The sequence below is a fragment of the Drosophila ananassae genome, chromosome 2L (assembly GCF_017639315.1).
Source record: "Drosophila ananassae strain 14024-0371.13 chromosome 2L, ASM1763931v2, whole genome shotgun sequence".
Classification (NCBI taxonomy): domain Eukaryota; kingdom Metazoa; phylum Arthropoda; class Insecta; order Diptera; family Drosophilidae; genus Drosophila; species Drosophila ananassae.
This window is the reverse complement of record NC_057927.1, coordinates 30332188-30347078: the sequence shown is the minus strand read 5'-3', so window position 1 is coordinate 30347078 and position 14891 is coordinate 30332188. Positions and strand designations below refer to the sequence as shown.

The 14891-nt window shown below is 39.4% G+C and overlaps 2 protein-coding genes across 2 annotated transcripts in view; both read right to left on the bottom strand.

Moving 5' to 3' along the window:
• The window catches only part of LOC26514089 (dnaJ homolog subfamily C member 16), a 311958-nt gene that overhangs the window by 73295 nt on the left and 223772 nt on the right, over positions 1–14891 (bottom strand). The gene's annotated exons all lie outside the window — the stretch shown is intronic.
• Positions 3246–7920, bottom strand: LOC116654548. Its single transcript, XM_032449799.2, has 2 exons — positions 6217–7920; positions 3246–6161 (listed from the first exon to the last, which is right to left on the bottom strand). Exons 1-2 carry the CDS (start codon positions 7495–7497, stop codon positions 6150–6152), a joined length of 1293 nt encoding a protein of 430 aa, XP_032305690.1. The 5' UTR covers positions 7498–7920; the 3' UTR covers positions 3246–6149.

Below are 14891 nucleotides of genomic sequence, written 5' to 3'. Positions count from 1 at the left end.
GATTTCATGAGCAGAACCTGCATGCTGGACGTTGTTGGAGATGATTCAGTATCGTTTTCAGTATTGGCCGATTCGGGGAGACTGTGCTGAAGGCGATAAATAAATTCGTGAGATGTTTTCGAGTTTGTTGGAGAATGTAATGGGTAATCAGGTCTTCGATGTAACCGCCATTGATTTTGAGCGCAACTGAACTTTTATTTCGCTCACGCTCCGCCCTATGCTAACTTATACTAGACTTCAGTTTGTTTTCGTTAGTCATTTATTTATCTATTTTTATCTAATTATGCTACTTCGGCTACTTCGGCCCCCGTACGGCTCGATTCGCGGGAATAGATCCGAGATAGTTAAGCGAAAAGTAGGAGAAAGATATCACGATATCAGTCAGGTAAATGACGTCTGTTTGTAAGCCATTCCGGAAGCCATCCGTGATAAAAGATGTTAGCTCCAATAAGTTGGTAGTGGTGGAGCGGCGCTTCATGAAGCCATGCTGGCACGGAGTTATTATTGAACTACATAGGTGTTGCAAATGTGGAGTGATAAGTTTATCAAAAAGCTTTGGAATTGCTGACAATTTAGAGATGCCTCTATAATTAGCAGCGTCGGATTTTTTCCCTTTTTTATGCAGCGGAATAATGAAAAATTCCTTCCACATAAGGGGAAAGATCGAAGTTTCCAGCGATAGATTAAAGAGTTTAACGAGCGGTTTGCACAGAGCCTCGGCGCAGTTCTTCAGAACACAGCCTGGTACTCCATCAGGGCCTGGCGAATACACGGGCTTGACCTTAAGAAGATCCGATAACACACCACTTTGATCAAAAGATGGGCAAAATATAAGGTTGGCTGATTTGATATTATAAGTGTAAGGCTGAGCTAAATTGCTGCTTGGTGAATAGGTAGTTTAAAAAAACTGTGCAAAGAGATCGGCCATTGCCTGATCAGTGTTCGCATACGAGTTCTCAAACGTAAGCAGTGGGGGAAAAGATACATGTTTACGCTTAGTGTTTACAAAGTTATAAAACTGCTTCGGATCCTGAGTAAACTGAATCCTGCAGCGGCGAATATAACTCCTATAACATTCTGCGTTATGCACGGTGAAATTGGACCGAGCTACTAAGTAACTAGAATAACTAACTGTACAGCCAGATAATCTATGTTTATTCAAAAGTCTACTTCTTTAAGTTGTTAAGATGCCTTGTACACCAAGGCGGATTCGTTGAAGCGGACGGATATTTCCACGGCTCACAAACGTCAAAAAATGAGTTTACAGTGAAATACAATTTTTGTAATGCTAAGTTTATATCATCGCATGCCAGTAAATCAGACCAATCAAATTCCGAAATTACCTTATTTAATTTAATAAAGTCAGCCTTACGAAAGAAACGAACTTTATGAGATTTAAGAGTAGACTTAAGGTCAATTAAGTAGTTGTTTTCAATTGAAAGCTCAAGAGTGGGATGATATGGATCCTCAGGGTCAGAAAGGGGCAAAATTCTGAAAAGAGTAATCCATCAGGATCAGAAACAAAACATAAGTCCAACAGCCGAACTAAAGAATTTCTAACGTGGTTAATTTGCCCGACATGTCAAACATGAGTGACATGTCAAACATGCCCGCAGGGAAGTCGTGGTGGGAGTTAAGCTGTAAAGACGGTGAATTTTCAACATTTGACCACATAAGTTCTGGGATATTAAAGTCACCCAGAGCTATCAGCTGGTCACCATCAAACAGACGATCGAGAACCAAACGAATAGCGGACAAATGTTGCCAGTATGTTGGCGGTTCGGACGAAGGTGGTATGTACGAACAGGTAACATACAAAGATTGATCGGACAAAGTGATTTTGATGCAAAGAAGTTCAATGTTACCAAACTCTTGTGATTTTACCTCTTCAGAAGCGAGTTTGGAGTCTACAGAGATTAATACTCCTCCTCCTCTTCGCAGAGTTCTATCACATCTAAAAGTGGTGTACCTACTAGGAAAAACTACGGAGCTTAAGATCTCCGGCTTTAACCAAGTTTCTGTAAATACAATAATGTGAGATGCAAAGAAAGAACTATCAAAATACAGTTTGGGAAGTTCACTACGTAACAGTCTTGTATTCTGATAAGTAAGTGTTAGAGAGGACATTAGTTTTTTAAAACTGAGGAAGATGAAATGGAAGGTTGGTCAGTGGCCGTAACATGTGGAAGTTTTACACCCACAGGTTTGGTCATTTTTTTTTTATTTTATTTTTTTCACCGTACTTGGCTGATGTTCTTGGACGAAAATATTCTCTGCCCAAAAGCTGGCGGAACAAATCGTCTTGAACATCTGCAGGGGCACACGTATTTTGAAAAATGACGTGTGCCTGGTATATGAATATTTAAATTTTTTAATGTCCACCACCTTTATGTCGACTTTTGTTTTGGCTTTGATGTAAGCCGAGATATCAATCTCGGAAGTGTAGGGTTATAATAAATATTCCCGGAAGAAGAACACCTTTGCCTGCTATGTTTCGTTTTGTTATTTATTAGAATATGTCCGCGACGGATCGCTGCTGGTGTTCGACTGACTCCGCTCTCATCTCACGCGATCTGCATCAACCCTCGTAATTCGCTGAAAGAGCAATCAGAGCGATGAGAGCACAAGAGAGAGAGAGAGCCAGAACCGACAACAAGCAACAACACCGACTTATACTAACAACAGTTTACACTTATACACTTATATACACTTCTCGTTAATAGCAATACATACATATATACATTATGTAGCAATCCCGCTACAACTTCTAGTTAATAGCAATACATATATACTTTCTGTAGCAATCCCGCTACAACTTCTAGTTAATAGCAATACATGTATACATTCTGTAGCAATCCTGCTACAATTCGGCCGTCCTGACATTTAAAGATCCCCTGATCTTGCGATATTTTACAATATATTCTTACATCTATTTGACTTAGATACTATTAGTTATTTATTTACAATAATTTACATAATCTTTAAGCTTCATCTTCGTTTACCTATCCAATGTTTAATGTTCTGACTACTCCAAACACCTTGATATGGAATACGTGACAATTGAAAACCTTCAACATCTTTAATTAAATACCTATCATTTCCTAAAATTTTGTCTATTACGAATGGACCCTTATGTTTGGGTATTAACTTTCTTGCAACGCCAACAGTACAATCAAAATTCTTAACCACAATATAGTCACCTACCTTATATTCTGAACTTGCTTTCTTTTTTTCATTGTAATTTCTTTCATTGTCTTTCTGCAACTTTGTTTGACACTCTGTTCCTTTTGTCCTAATTTCGTCTAAATTCCTAACATTATCGGTATCATCTAATTCTTCTAACTTTTGCCTTAATTCATCTATAATTTTTCCTTTTTGTGCGATTCCAAATAACATTTTGCTCGGCATTTGCGCAATGCTTCTCTGCTTTGTAATGTTTAATGAAAACTCAACATCTTCAATAACTGTATCCCAATGCAATCCCTTTTCTGAGTCTGCCAATCATCGGTCCTATTATTCGATTGATTCTTTCCACTTGACCATTAGCTTGAGGGTACCCTGTTGCTATTTTTACGTGCTTAACATTATAATCTTCGAGAAATTTCTGAAAATCTTCAGATGTAAAACAACTGCCCCTATCCGAAACGATACATGTCGGTCTACTATACGATCTAAAATAATCTTTCAGTGCTATAATAACTTCCTTTGTGTTTGTTGTTTTTGTTGCATATAACCTAACATATTTTGAAAATCCGTCTATGACAACAAAAAGATGTTTATTTGACCTTCCCTTATCCACTAGCCCGTAGTGATCAATATGTATAATCTCGAATGGTACACTCTCTTTTGGAATGCTGTGTAAAAATCCTTCTTCTTTTCCTGACTTCGTTGAAAACGCTACACACCTCAAACAGTTATCAATATGTCTAACAACTTTCTCTTTCATATTTGCAAACCAATACGTCCTAACAATTGCATCCATAACCTTATCTCTACCTAAATGACCTAACTCATTGTGATATTTATACAGTATATTGTCTTCCATTTCTTCTGGAACATAAAACAACAATTTTCCATCATTCGCTTTCCTATAAATTACTCCATTTTTCATCTCAAACATTTTGTCATCTTCTTTTTCTAACCTCATTCTAATTTTCTTTAACTTTTCATCTTTTGCTTGACATATAACTAAATTGTCTTCAAAACTCACCGTTTCTACTACACATATGTTAGTATTCCTACATAAGGCATCTACATGTTGCATAAGCTTTCCCGACTTATGAACTAACTCAAAGTCATACTCGAGTCACTCTAACGCCCACCTCGCAATACGCGGGTTAAGTTCTATTCTGTTCAACGTCAACGTCAATGAATTACAATCAGTAACAATTCTAAACCGTCTACCTTGCACATATATTCGGAATCTTCGTAGAGCATAAATAATGGCTAACGTTTAAAGCTCAAAGCTATGATATTTTGCCTCATCTTTCGTTGTAGCTTTCGATAAATAAAATATAGGATGCAATTTCTTATCCTCTTTCCTCTGTAATAATACCGCACCAAAACCATGTGCACTTGCGTCTGTGTGTAGTTCTACCTCATCCTTATAATAATATAAGCCTAGTACCGGTGCTTCTATGAGCTTTTTTTTTAGCATTTCAAAACAATCTAACTCTTTTTTTCCAAACACGAATTCGCAATCTTTTTTCAACAATTCATATAATGGTTTTGCAATCCTCGAAAAATCCTTTATAAATCTTCTAAAATATGAACACAATCCTAAAAAGCTTCTAACTCCATGCACTTTGTTGGGGACTGGAAAATCTCTGATGGCTTCAATTCCTTTATCATTTGCTTGTATTCCTTCACTCGACACCAAAAAGCCTAAGTATTGAACACTCGCTTGTAGAAACTCGCATTTATCCATTCTTAGTTCTAATTTGTTTCTTCAAAAACTTCTTTAAGTACACTCAAATGTTCTTCAATTTCTTTACTCGCGATCATAATATCGTCCATGTATATAACCACTTTTCCTTCTCTTATCATGTCTGCAAAAATTTTATTGATAAATCTTTGAAACACCGCCGGTGCGTTTTTTAAGCCCATTGGCATCCGCATGAATTCAAACTGCCCTAGCGGCGTCATAAATGAAGTATATTTGATTGATTCATTCTCAACAAACACATGAAAGTATCCATGTTTAAGATCTAATTTAGAGAATATAGTCTTATTTACTAATGTGTCCAATAAATCATCAATTAAGGGTAATGGATAATTATCTTTAATCATTGTCTTATTAAGCTTCCTGTAATCCACACATAATCGCAAATCACCTGTTTTTTTCTTAACTAACACTATTGGAGATGCATATTCTGACTCACTCGGCCTAATAATTCCCTCTTTTAAGTACTCGTCTAATATGCTCTGTAACTTTTCTTTCTCTGTATAAGCTAACCGTCTCGGAGAACTGCTAAAAGGTTTCGAGTCATCCAACCTCAGCTTTATTTCACACTTAACCTCTTGTTCCTTTGGTCTTTGTTTATTAACATAAAAATTTTCTATAATTTTAATAAATTGCTGTCTAACCTTATAATCCACTTGTTCACCAATTTTGTATTCTACAGATTCATCTTCAATATCAATATTCATCAGTTCCTTTTCTACTATATTTATGTCAACTTCCGTTGCTTCTTGAAACCTAACTGCATTTCTAATCTTTGGTTCATGACTAACTATTACTTCTTTGCTTATTATCCGACTTTCACCACTAACCTTATTAACATCACCAATTCTTTTCTGTTTAACATCAACATCACTAATTATTTGCTCTTCATCACTAACATCATAACTGTTTTTAACATTCTCTAAGTTTTCTACCGTAACCAACTTCAAGGTGTCAAGGTTCAGATTTAGATCACATGCTTCCATAAAATCCCTTCCCAAAACTACACCATGACTCATAGATTTGTTTGCCACAACAACTAAATGAAAATATATTTTATTGACTTTTTTCTTTATATAACATAATATTCTGCCATAAGTTTCCAAACAACTTTCATTTATTCCATGATATGAACTTAACACTGGCATTTTACACGCATTTTCGGGTACTTTAGAAATTTTAATAAAAGAAATTGGGCTTCCAGTATCTATGAGGCATTCTGTAATTAACTTGGTATTAGTATTATTCTTAAAGTAAATTTCAAAATATCTTACATAATTGTTCTTGCCCTCGTTCTTAATTTTGTTTTTCTGACACTTCGCCACAAAATGTCCCATTGCATAGCACGAACCTTTCTCCCGCCTTGGCTTCCTGCACTCCTGTGCCCAATGTCCTTTAGCATTGCAATTATAGCAACGCGTGTCCTTGCTGCCCTTCTCGTCCTTGTTTACTGCTGCCTCCTTTTTGTCACCATAAGCTTTAGGCAACTCCACTTCCGCAAATGCACGTTTGATAAGTGCAACATTTTTAAAGCACTGAATATGTGCTTGATTACGCAGCCCTTGATTAGGAATTCCTTCAATGATGCGACTTATCATTTCTTCTGCATCTATGTTGATTCTCTGACCAAGCATCACCTTGTCGTCCACGTAGCTTCCAAAACTTTCACCTGAACTCCATTTACGGTTCTCGAATTGACGCCTTGCCTCTAACTTCGAAACTTTATCCGAAAACATTGAGATTAGCTCAGCGGTTAACTCCTCCAACGGTAGCATGATGCGCTCAGGGTTTGCATGTAGCCACACGTTTGCTTTTCCTTTGATTTTGCTAATCATCAACATCTTAATATATTGTCCACTAATTCCATAAATGGTTGCAATATTATTCATTTGTGTAATCCATTTTCGTGCGCAAGTTTCACCCGAAAATTCACTCAAAACCTGTGTTGCCATGTTTAACGAAACGTCGATGCTTGGGTTGTAAAATTCCAAGAACTTCGACTTCTCAGTATTGCCTTTTTCCACCGCTTCTTTGGCGCCTGCTTTTGCGCTGCTGCTGCCGGCTTTATTCTTGTCATTGCGTGCACAATTTTCAACTTTGTCTTCTCCCTCGCCGTCGTCGTCGTTGTTGTTTTCGCCGCCGTCTTTGCTGCTGCTCCCGTCTCCATCTTTGTTGCTCCTTTTGTCTCCGTCTTTTCCGCTTTGATCGCCGCCAACTTTGCTCTCATTTTTACCGCCAACTTTTCCTTTAGTTTCACCTCCTTGTTTGTCGTTTCCTTCACCTCCAGCTTCGTCGTTGTTTTTGCCTCCTTCTTCGTCGCCATTATCGTTTTCATCTCCGTTGTTCTCTAAGTCCAAATTTTCCTCATATTCATCTCCACCGTTGCTTCCATCGCCGTCTTCGTCTTGATTACTAACTGATTCCAGATAATTACGCGATTCCGTTGACATTTTGCTTAAACGCAATATTAACTCACGCTTTGTTCCTGTTGTTGGTAGCTGTAACACACTCAACCACTTTTTTAATTGTGCAATTGATGCGTTGCTAACGTCCATTTTCGTTTTATTTAATTGTTTTTAATTGTTCTCTTGGCATAAGATCGGCCCACTTCTGATTTTGTAGGGTTATAATAAATATTCCCGGAAGAAGAACACCTTTGCCTGCTATGTTTCGTTTTGTTATTTATTAGAATATGTCCGCGTCGGATCGCTGCTGGTGTTCGACTGACTCCGCTCTCATCTCACGCGATCTGCATCAACCCTCGTAATTCGCTGAAAGAGCAATCAGAGCGATGAGAGCACAAGAGAGAGAGAGAGCCAGAACCGACAACAAGCAACAACACCGACTTATACTAACAACAGTTTACACTTATACACTTATATACACTTCTCGTTAATAGCAATACATACATATATACATTATGTAGCAATCCCGCTACAACTTCTAGTTAATAGCAATACATATATACTTTCTGTAGCAATCCCGCTACAACTTCTAGTTAATAGCAATACATATATACATTCTGTAGCAATCCTGCTACAGAAGTATCAGGGGCAAGCCGGGAAACAAAAATATGTTTCGATGGTGGGATCACCTGCAAGGGTTTTGGTGCCGCCGCAACTAGTACAGCGGCATCAGTACGTACCGGGGGTCCGGGCGGTTGATTGCCCTGTTTGGTGACTGTTACAGGGGTTTGAATTTTTGGGATCACTTGAAGCGATGCCACAGAAGACGTATCGAACAATTGCTCATTAATCCTGAGATATTCGGAAGCCGAATTTTTCTCAGGTCCGGCCTTGGGGTGGCCAGAGATATAAGCGGCTGCATTGTTGTCGGCTGAGAAGGCTGAAGATTATTCGCCACAAGCACATACCTTAAAGAGGATTTTTTACGCTTTGGAGACTCGTTTCGTAGTTGCAGACTACTAAACTGTGTATCGAGCGCACAGAGTTGGTCATTGATTTCTCGAAAACCACTAATCAACTCCTTGAATCCGCTTTTAGTCTGCCTCATGAACGATCTCATTTTGTCCTGAACAGCACGACAACCGTCACAGCAAAAGTGGAGACCAGACCTACGCGAGATTGCATCCGAAACTGAGGCCGTGAACCCGGCACACTTAGCGTGTAAAACGTTTTCACAAAGCCAGCAGTGGATGGTAGGCTGGGAAGACGAGATTGTCTTATTACAAGACTTCAACGCACAGACCAATTTAAATTCCATAATTATTAAAAATTAAAATAATCAATTTATTATAAATTATTAAAATTTCAATAATTAATTTATTAATAATATTGATGAACCTTGTACCACTGTACCAGGGAAACGAAAGGGGGAGATTGAAGAGAGCAGTTAGTGCGAGTTAGTAAAATGCAAAGAATAGAGATAAGAATCTCTATTGAGCGAGAAATAGGAGCAATAGAATAGAAGCAACACCGTAAGAGATGGAGAAGCAGAGCAGGGCTATGTTTGGAAGAAAAAATTTATAAAATTATTATTTTACCTCCAAATATATCACTGCACACGCGAAAGCGATACGGATCTATGAATTGCAATTTGTTATTATTTTTAGTTTTTTAAGTGAATAGAAATAAACACCGATTGTTTAATAAAATCTAATAAGCAAATTTTATGACACGCAGTGCGCACAAAAAAAACACGTCCGTCGGCTTTGAGATAAAGAGAGGAAGTTTTGATATCGCTCCAGAGCTAGTCCTCATGACGGCAATCCTGACCCTTCCGTCCGCGACGGCGTAAGTTTCGACGACCTTGGCGGTGATCCATTATTGGGGCGGCTTGTGATCCTCTGCGACCAGGACCAGATCGCCCTTCCTGACGTCCTCCTGCTCCTGATGCCACTTCGACCGCACCTGTACGCCCAAGACGTACTCCCGGGATCATCGCTGCCAAAACATTTGTCACTTGATTGACGAGACAAGCCACCATCGCCGCAAGCACGCTAGACCCTGCTGGTCCGGGGCCTGCGGTGCTGGTGGGGCGATGAGCGGTCCGCCTGTCAACAAGTGCCAGGGAGTCAACGCCTCGCCGTCGCTTGGGTCCTGACTAAGGGCACGCAGGGCCTCGAATTCATCACGGCCTCGACTCCAACGGAACGGTTTGAAGCTCCTCTGCGGTCAATCTCGTCGCAGTGCACGATCTGCGGACATGCTTGACGCCCAACGAACCTTTAAAATGCCAATAATGAGGAATCAGTAGATAAATCAGACACTTCTTCTAAATGAACTGACTGTGACGCAAAACAAACAAAAAGGGCAATGTAGGACTTGTAGCCTACCACGAATTTTCAATGTCGTCTCAATAGGGCCACAGAAATCCACGCCACATATGGAGACGAGCGGATTCGATCTAAGGGTAAATCTCCCATGATTTGTATCATCAGATGAGGCTTGCATTTAAAACAGCGTATGCAACTGCAGCGTATCTGACTACAGACTTCCGGCGAGTTTACTATCCAAACACGAAGTCGCAAGAGACTCATCAGTGCTCGTGGTCCCACATGAAAATTCGACTCATGCAAGTATTGGGCATAGCTCTGGACACATTGAGAGCCCTTCTTGATATTCGACAGGTGAATGTGTACTATCAAAAGGAACTACTAATTTTTTACACTTCTTTATAAAGCGGAACATGTAAACGAACATTCGCAGCATTTTTAAGTGAGAGGAAAATCCTTCCTCTCTTTGGACCTTGCAGGCAACGACGAGACTTTAATACCTTCTGCAGATTCGCAACGAATAAAGACGCAATCTCCATAGGCTCTCATAGATGCGTCAGAAAAGGCATGAATTTGAATTGTGACATCGGCATACTCATCACAAATCCCGGTATTGAGATATCTTCTCACTGTGACATGGCAAGCTAAATTTTGATTCCAAATGCAGAGGAATCGACTCATCCCAATCTAGCTTTTAAAGTCAAAGCTCCTGCAACAGGATCTTTCATTTAATTAGGTTTGGGCTTAATAAGCCAAGGGGGTTGAATAGCTTTGATGTCACCGAAAGAGTGTTCCGCTTAGTCGCTCTTTGACCTATGACTAAATTATCAATTTCAAATTTAAACACGTCATCTTTGGGAACCCAAACGATTCCTAATGCCTTAGTCAGCTCTGAATCTGGAAGTGTTATTGTGCTCTCGGATGCAGTAAGTTCAGGCGAATTTAAAAACCACTTACTCAATTCAAACCCAGCGTTTTGAAGAACCTGAGTTACTTCAGAATTAAGTGTTTTTAGCTCCTCCACGCAACCAGCACCCGTTAACATGTCGTTGATGTAAAAGTCAGACCCAATAACTTTAGCAGCTCGAATGTATTTTTCGCCGATTCACTCAACCTCTTCAAACACCTTATAGCCAGGAATGGCGCTGGTGTATTGCCATATGTAACGGTGTTGAGTTTGCACAATTTCAAGGACTCAGACGGGTCTTTTCTCCACACTATCAACTGGTATCGTCGATCTGCTTCATTTACCATCACTTGACGATACATCTTTTTTATGTCGGCTACCAGAGCGAATTTGTTTAGCCGAAATCTAAGAAGAGTTGAGTAAATTGTTGGACCCACCATCAACAACTCATTTAAAAACTTCTGTGTGGATGTCTTGCAGGACGCATCGAAAACGACTCGTAGTTTGGTCGTTGTACTTTGAGGCCGTAAGACACACTGGTAGGGTATTAGGTAGTGTGGAGTAGCAAGAACCTCATTGCTTACAGGGGACATATGGCCTAGGGATTCGTATTCTTCCATAAATTCCAAATACATTTTCTTTAAGTTCGGATCTCGAGATAATCTTCTCTCGAGCGACAGAAATCAGCGTTTGGCTATCTCGAATGAATTGCCCAAAACGTTTGGATCCGATCTAAATGAAAGTTTAACTTCAAATCGACCTGAAGGCAGTATTCTTGTAGTCTTCCGATAATGTTCCTCACATAGCTTTTGTTCTGGCGACAACATCCTTTTACAAGATGGAACTTCTTCCAACGACCAGAATTTTTTCAAGTTTTTGTCTATTGATTCTAATATTTCTTCTTGGTATTTCAGACTAGAGACCGGCTGTTGAGGAGTTGAGAAATTTGCCAGATATTTTACCGATATTATCCACCCAAGGAGAGTTTTTTGAAGGATGGGATGGTTCGGACCTTGCTTTATTTGGCCAACGGACAACAGTTCGAAAAATGACTCAGCTCCAATTAGCATATCTATCCGCTGAGGTTTGTAAAAATATGGGTCTGCTAACGGCAAGTTCTTTGGTAGGGTCCACTCTTTTACGTTCACTGACTGGTCAGGGTGAGAGCCTGAAATGGTTTTCAAAACCCAAAAGTCGATTTCACCACGGTGTTTCTATACTTGTGAATCAACTTGACCAATTCCAAGCAAGTTCATGCACGATTCGTCCCACGGACCTTTAAGCGTAGAGCAAGATCTTCAGTAATGAAATCCATTTGTGACTCTGAGTCAAGTAATGCTCGGACTAATATGTGCTCGCCATTTTTTGTTTGAACGCTTATGATCTAAAGACGACGCATGGAAAGCATGTGGAGAAGAAGGGCCATCATTCATTAACGCTGGAGGAGGGTTTCTGCTGGTGTTGGTAACTCTAAGTTATTTTCAATCAACTGTGTGTGACTTTTTGCAGACAATTTAAAAGAGAGAGGCTAACTTAACAAACTCAAACCTTTGCAACTTTACAGCAAGGCCAGCCAACGGACTGCACTGGGCCAAAAATGGTCTTGAGCGTTACAATAACTGCAAGCTTGTTTGGTGTTGGCAGAGGAGCAAGCCACCGAACTTCTATTAAGTTGATTTCTAAACCCAGTTTTCTCCTGTTTTGGTTTGCCAGTCTCTTCAACGGAAAAGTGCTGGGTACGTACAATTTAATATTTTTTCGAAATCGGACCATCGCGGCAATTCCTCATAATCCAGTGACTCTTTCTATTTTTTCCTGGTCACTGGATCTAATCAACTCAAAACTAAATGTATAATCATTAAGTTTGCAATTTTAGTATCATCTCCCATGGATAATAATGATCCATAAATCGATGACACAGTGTCGATGAGCCCCCTCAACGACGACGCAGATGGCTGGGAAATTTTGGGAGGCTGAACAATTGACCTTTTTGGTTCGCAAAGATATTGGTTTATAATTACTCTCGGTGACCTGGAATGCCTTGATAGTTCCTAAGGCTTCACCAGAGAGGCAAGAAAATCTAAAATATTTTGTCACCAATGATACCGAAAACAATATGCCCACCCAAATCGTAGGGTATCGCGTCACTTGGCATTCCGTTAAACAAAAGGCGCCAAAAATGCATATACGTGCATACATACAGCAGAGGATAACGGACGGCGTCGAAAACGATAAGTTCACCGCTGCATCTATTTGTACGTACACCAAATTATTTATGCACAAAATATATAAAATAACTTTTGGCTGCACTTTATCTATTTTATTTGGCAATTATTTGCAATACCTAGAACGAAGTGTAGTGATTGTGGAATAATTTATGTCTTTATTTTGTCCACAGGAAATAGTTCACTTATGTTGGCAATATTTGGCAAAAAAATTTTTGTTTCGTGATGCGGACTTTAAATTCTTCTCCTTTTTTTTGGTTTATTGTTTCTAAAGTTCACACCGTCGCGAGCCACTCTTTTTTTTTTATTTTTGTTTTTTTTATATTCTTTATGTGTCACTGTCAATAGCTGCTTTTATTTACTAAATTATAATAAACACAGTCCACCCGAGGGCGCCAAAATGTTAAATGAGATTATTTTATCTCAACGAAATATTAAAAGAAAAGCCTATTATAAACTTTCGAAAACGACAAAAAAAATGCGTGCATTTTTACGTTATAGCACGTTATACGTTATAATTCGATATTTATTTAATAATAAAACTTCAGCATAGCTTATCTATTGCGGCGAAGCGGGGCGAATTCGCAAGAGAGCGCAACTGAGTTTTTATTTCGCTCCCGCTCCGCCCTATGCTAACTTATACTAGACTTCAGTTAGTTTTCGTTATTCATTAATGTATCTTTTTTTATTAATCATGCTACAAGCAAAGTATAATTTTTACAGGGTCGTAGGGACGGCAGTTTTAAAGGCGGACGCTTGTTTATAATATTGCTGTGGTGATTGCTTCGAGGCCGTTATTCCCCTTCTCTGAGAACCCCGTTGACTTGGATGTAATTTTTTGTTAATTTTGGCATTTTTTTGCACGGAGGGCCTCCTAGGATAAACGTGTCGTCGTTCTTTAGCAAGATTTCTGGTCCAGATGAAAGAAAGAGTATTTAACCCTGTTTCAGCGACGATCGAAATGTCGCGTCTTATTTCAAGGGGTTGATGACATCGTGCTGGTGAAGGACAAAAACTTGCCGCTAAAGAAGTGGTCTCTGGCAAGGGTGTCGGGTCAAAAACTGAGAGACCAGTTTGCGTAAAAAAAGGATCGACGAACATTCTTATATTGACTCAAAAAGTGATCCTGATCAATAATATACATATTTTATACGGCCGGAGATGTCTTCTTCACTGAGTCCTAACTTTTGACGAAATTTAGAATACTTATGCTATTTTCTTAGAAAATATCTTAGAAAAAAAAGTCGTTACAATTATCTTTCAGCTTGGGTTTTAAGCACAGAAAAAAAAAATTTTGTTTTTCCATGGTTTCCATAGCATATGTAAGTTAACAATAGTCAACCGGCTATTATTTACTGACTTCTTAAAGTAGTGCCGTTTTTAGGTATGCGTAGATGCTGCTCTGGTGAATTAGAGCATCATCGCTACGAATCATAAGATTGATAGTTTTTGCCTAGGCTAGCGGTCTTACTTGCCGATAAGCTCCAACGGCACCCGAGCTGAAGTTCAAAAGAGAATTGGTTTTTTTTGTCTGAAGCGTGGACCAAGGGTGCAGTAGGATAGTTTTTTAGTTAGAGATAAGCGGTCAATCGAGACGCACTAAAATAAAGAAGCATCCGACTATATTCTTTGACTGACTTCTAATCCACGTGGGATAAATTTCGAGTGGGAAACTTCCAGGCTATTGATCGAGACTCCGTCGAGTCTCCTCAAGCAACTATACGCATATTGCCGCTGGCCTTCGCCACAGCACGCGTAAAAGGAGTGCAACCGGAATCCCGGTTGTCTGCATCTTTGGAAGCCTCGTCCACTACGCTGGAACCCGCTGGAATCTTAATTGGCGCCCAACTAGATCTAGGACCCTTACTGGTTGCTGTAACAATATGAACCCGCAGTCTCTACATTCAACATAAAATTATCATCACACCAGAGTGGAACGCTCTGGGCAGCGAAGGAACGCATTTACCCTAGTACAAAAGACAGTAGCACCCGGGAGGGATTGAACATAAGTGAACTAAAAATAAAGCATGTAAGTGGAAGTTTTTTCAATATCGCCAAATTGAACTGAAAACTAAAAAGTGG

Coding starts and splice junctions, on each gene's coding strand:
- LOC116654548 (XM_032449799.2), bottom strand. CDS start 7,497: ATGGACGTTAGCAACGCATCAATTGCACAATTAAAAAAGTGGTTGAGT.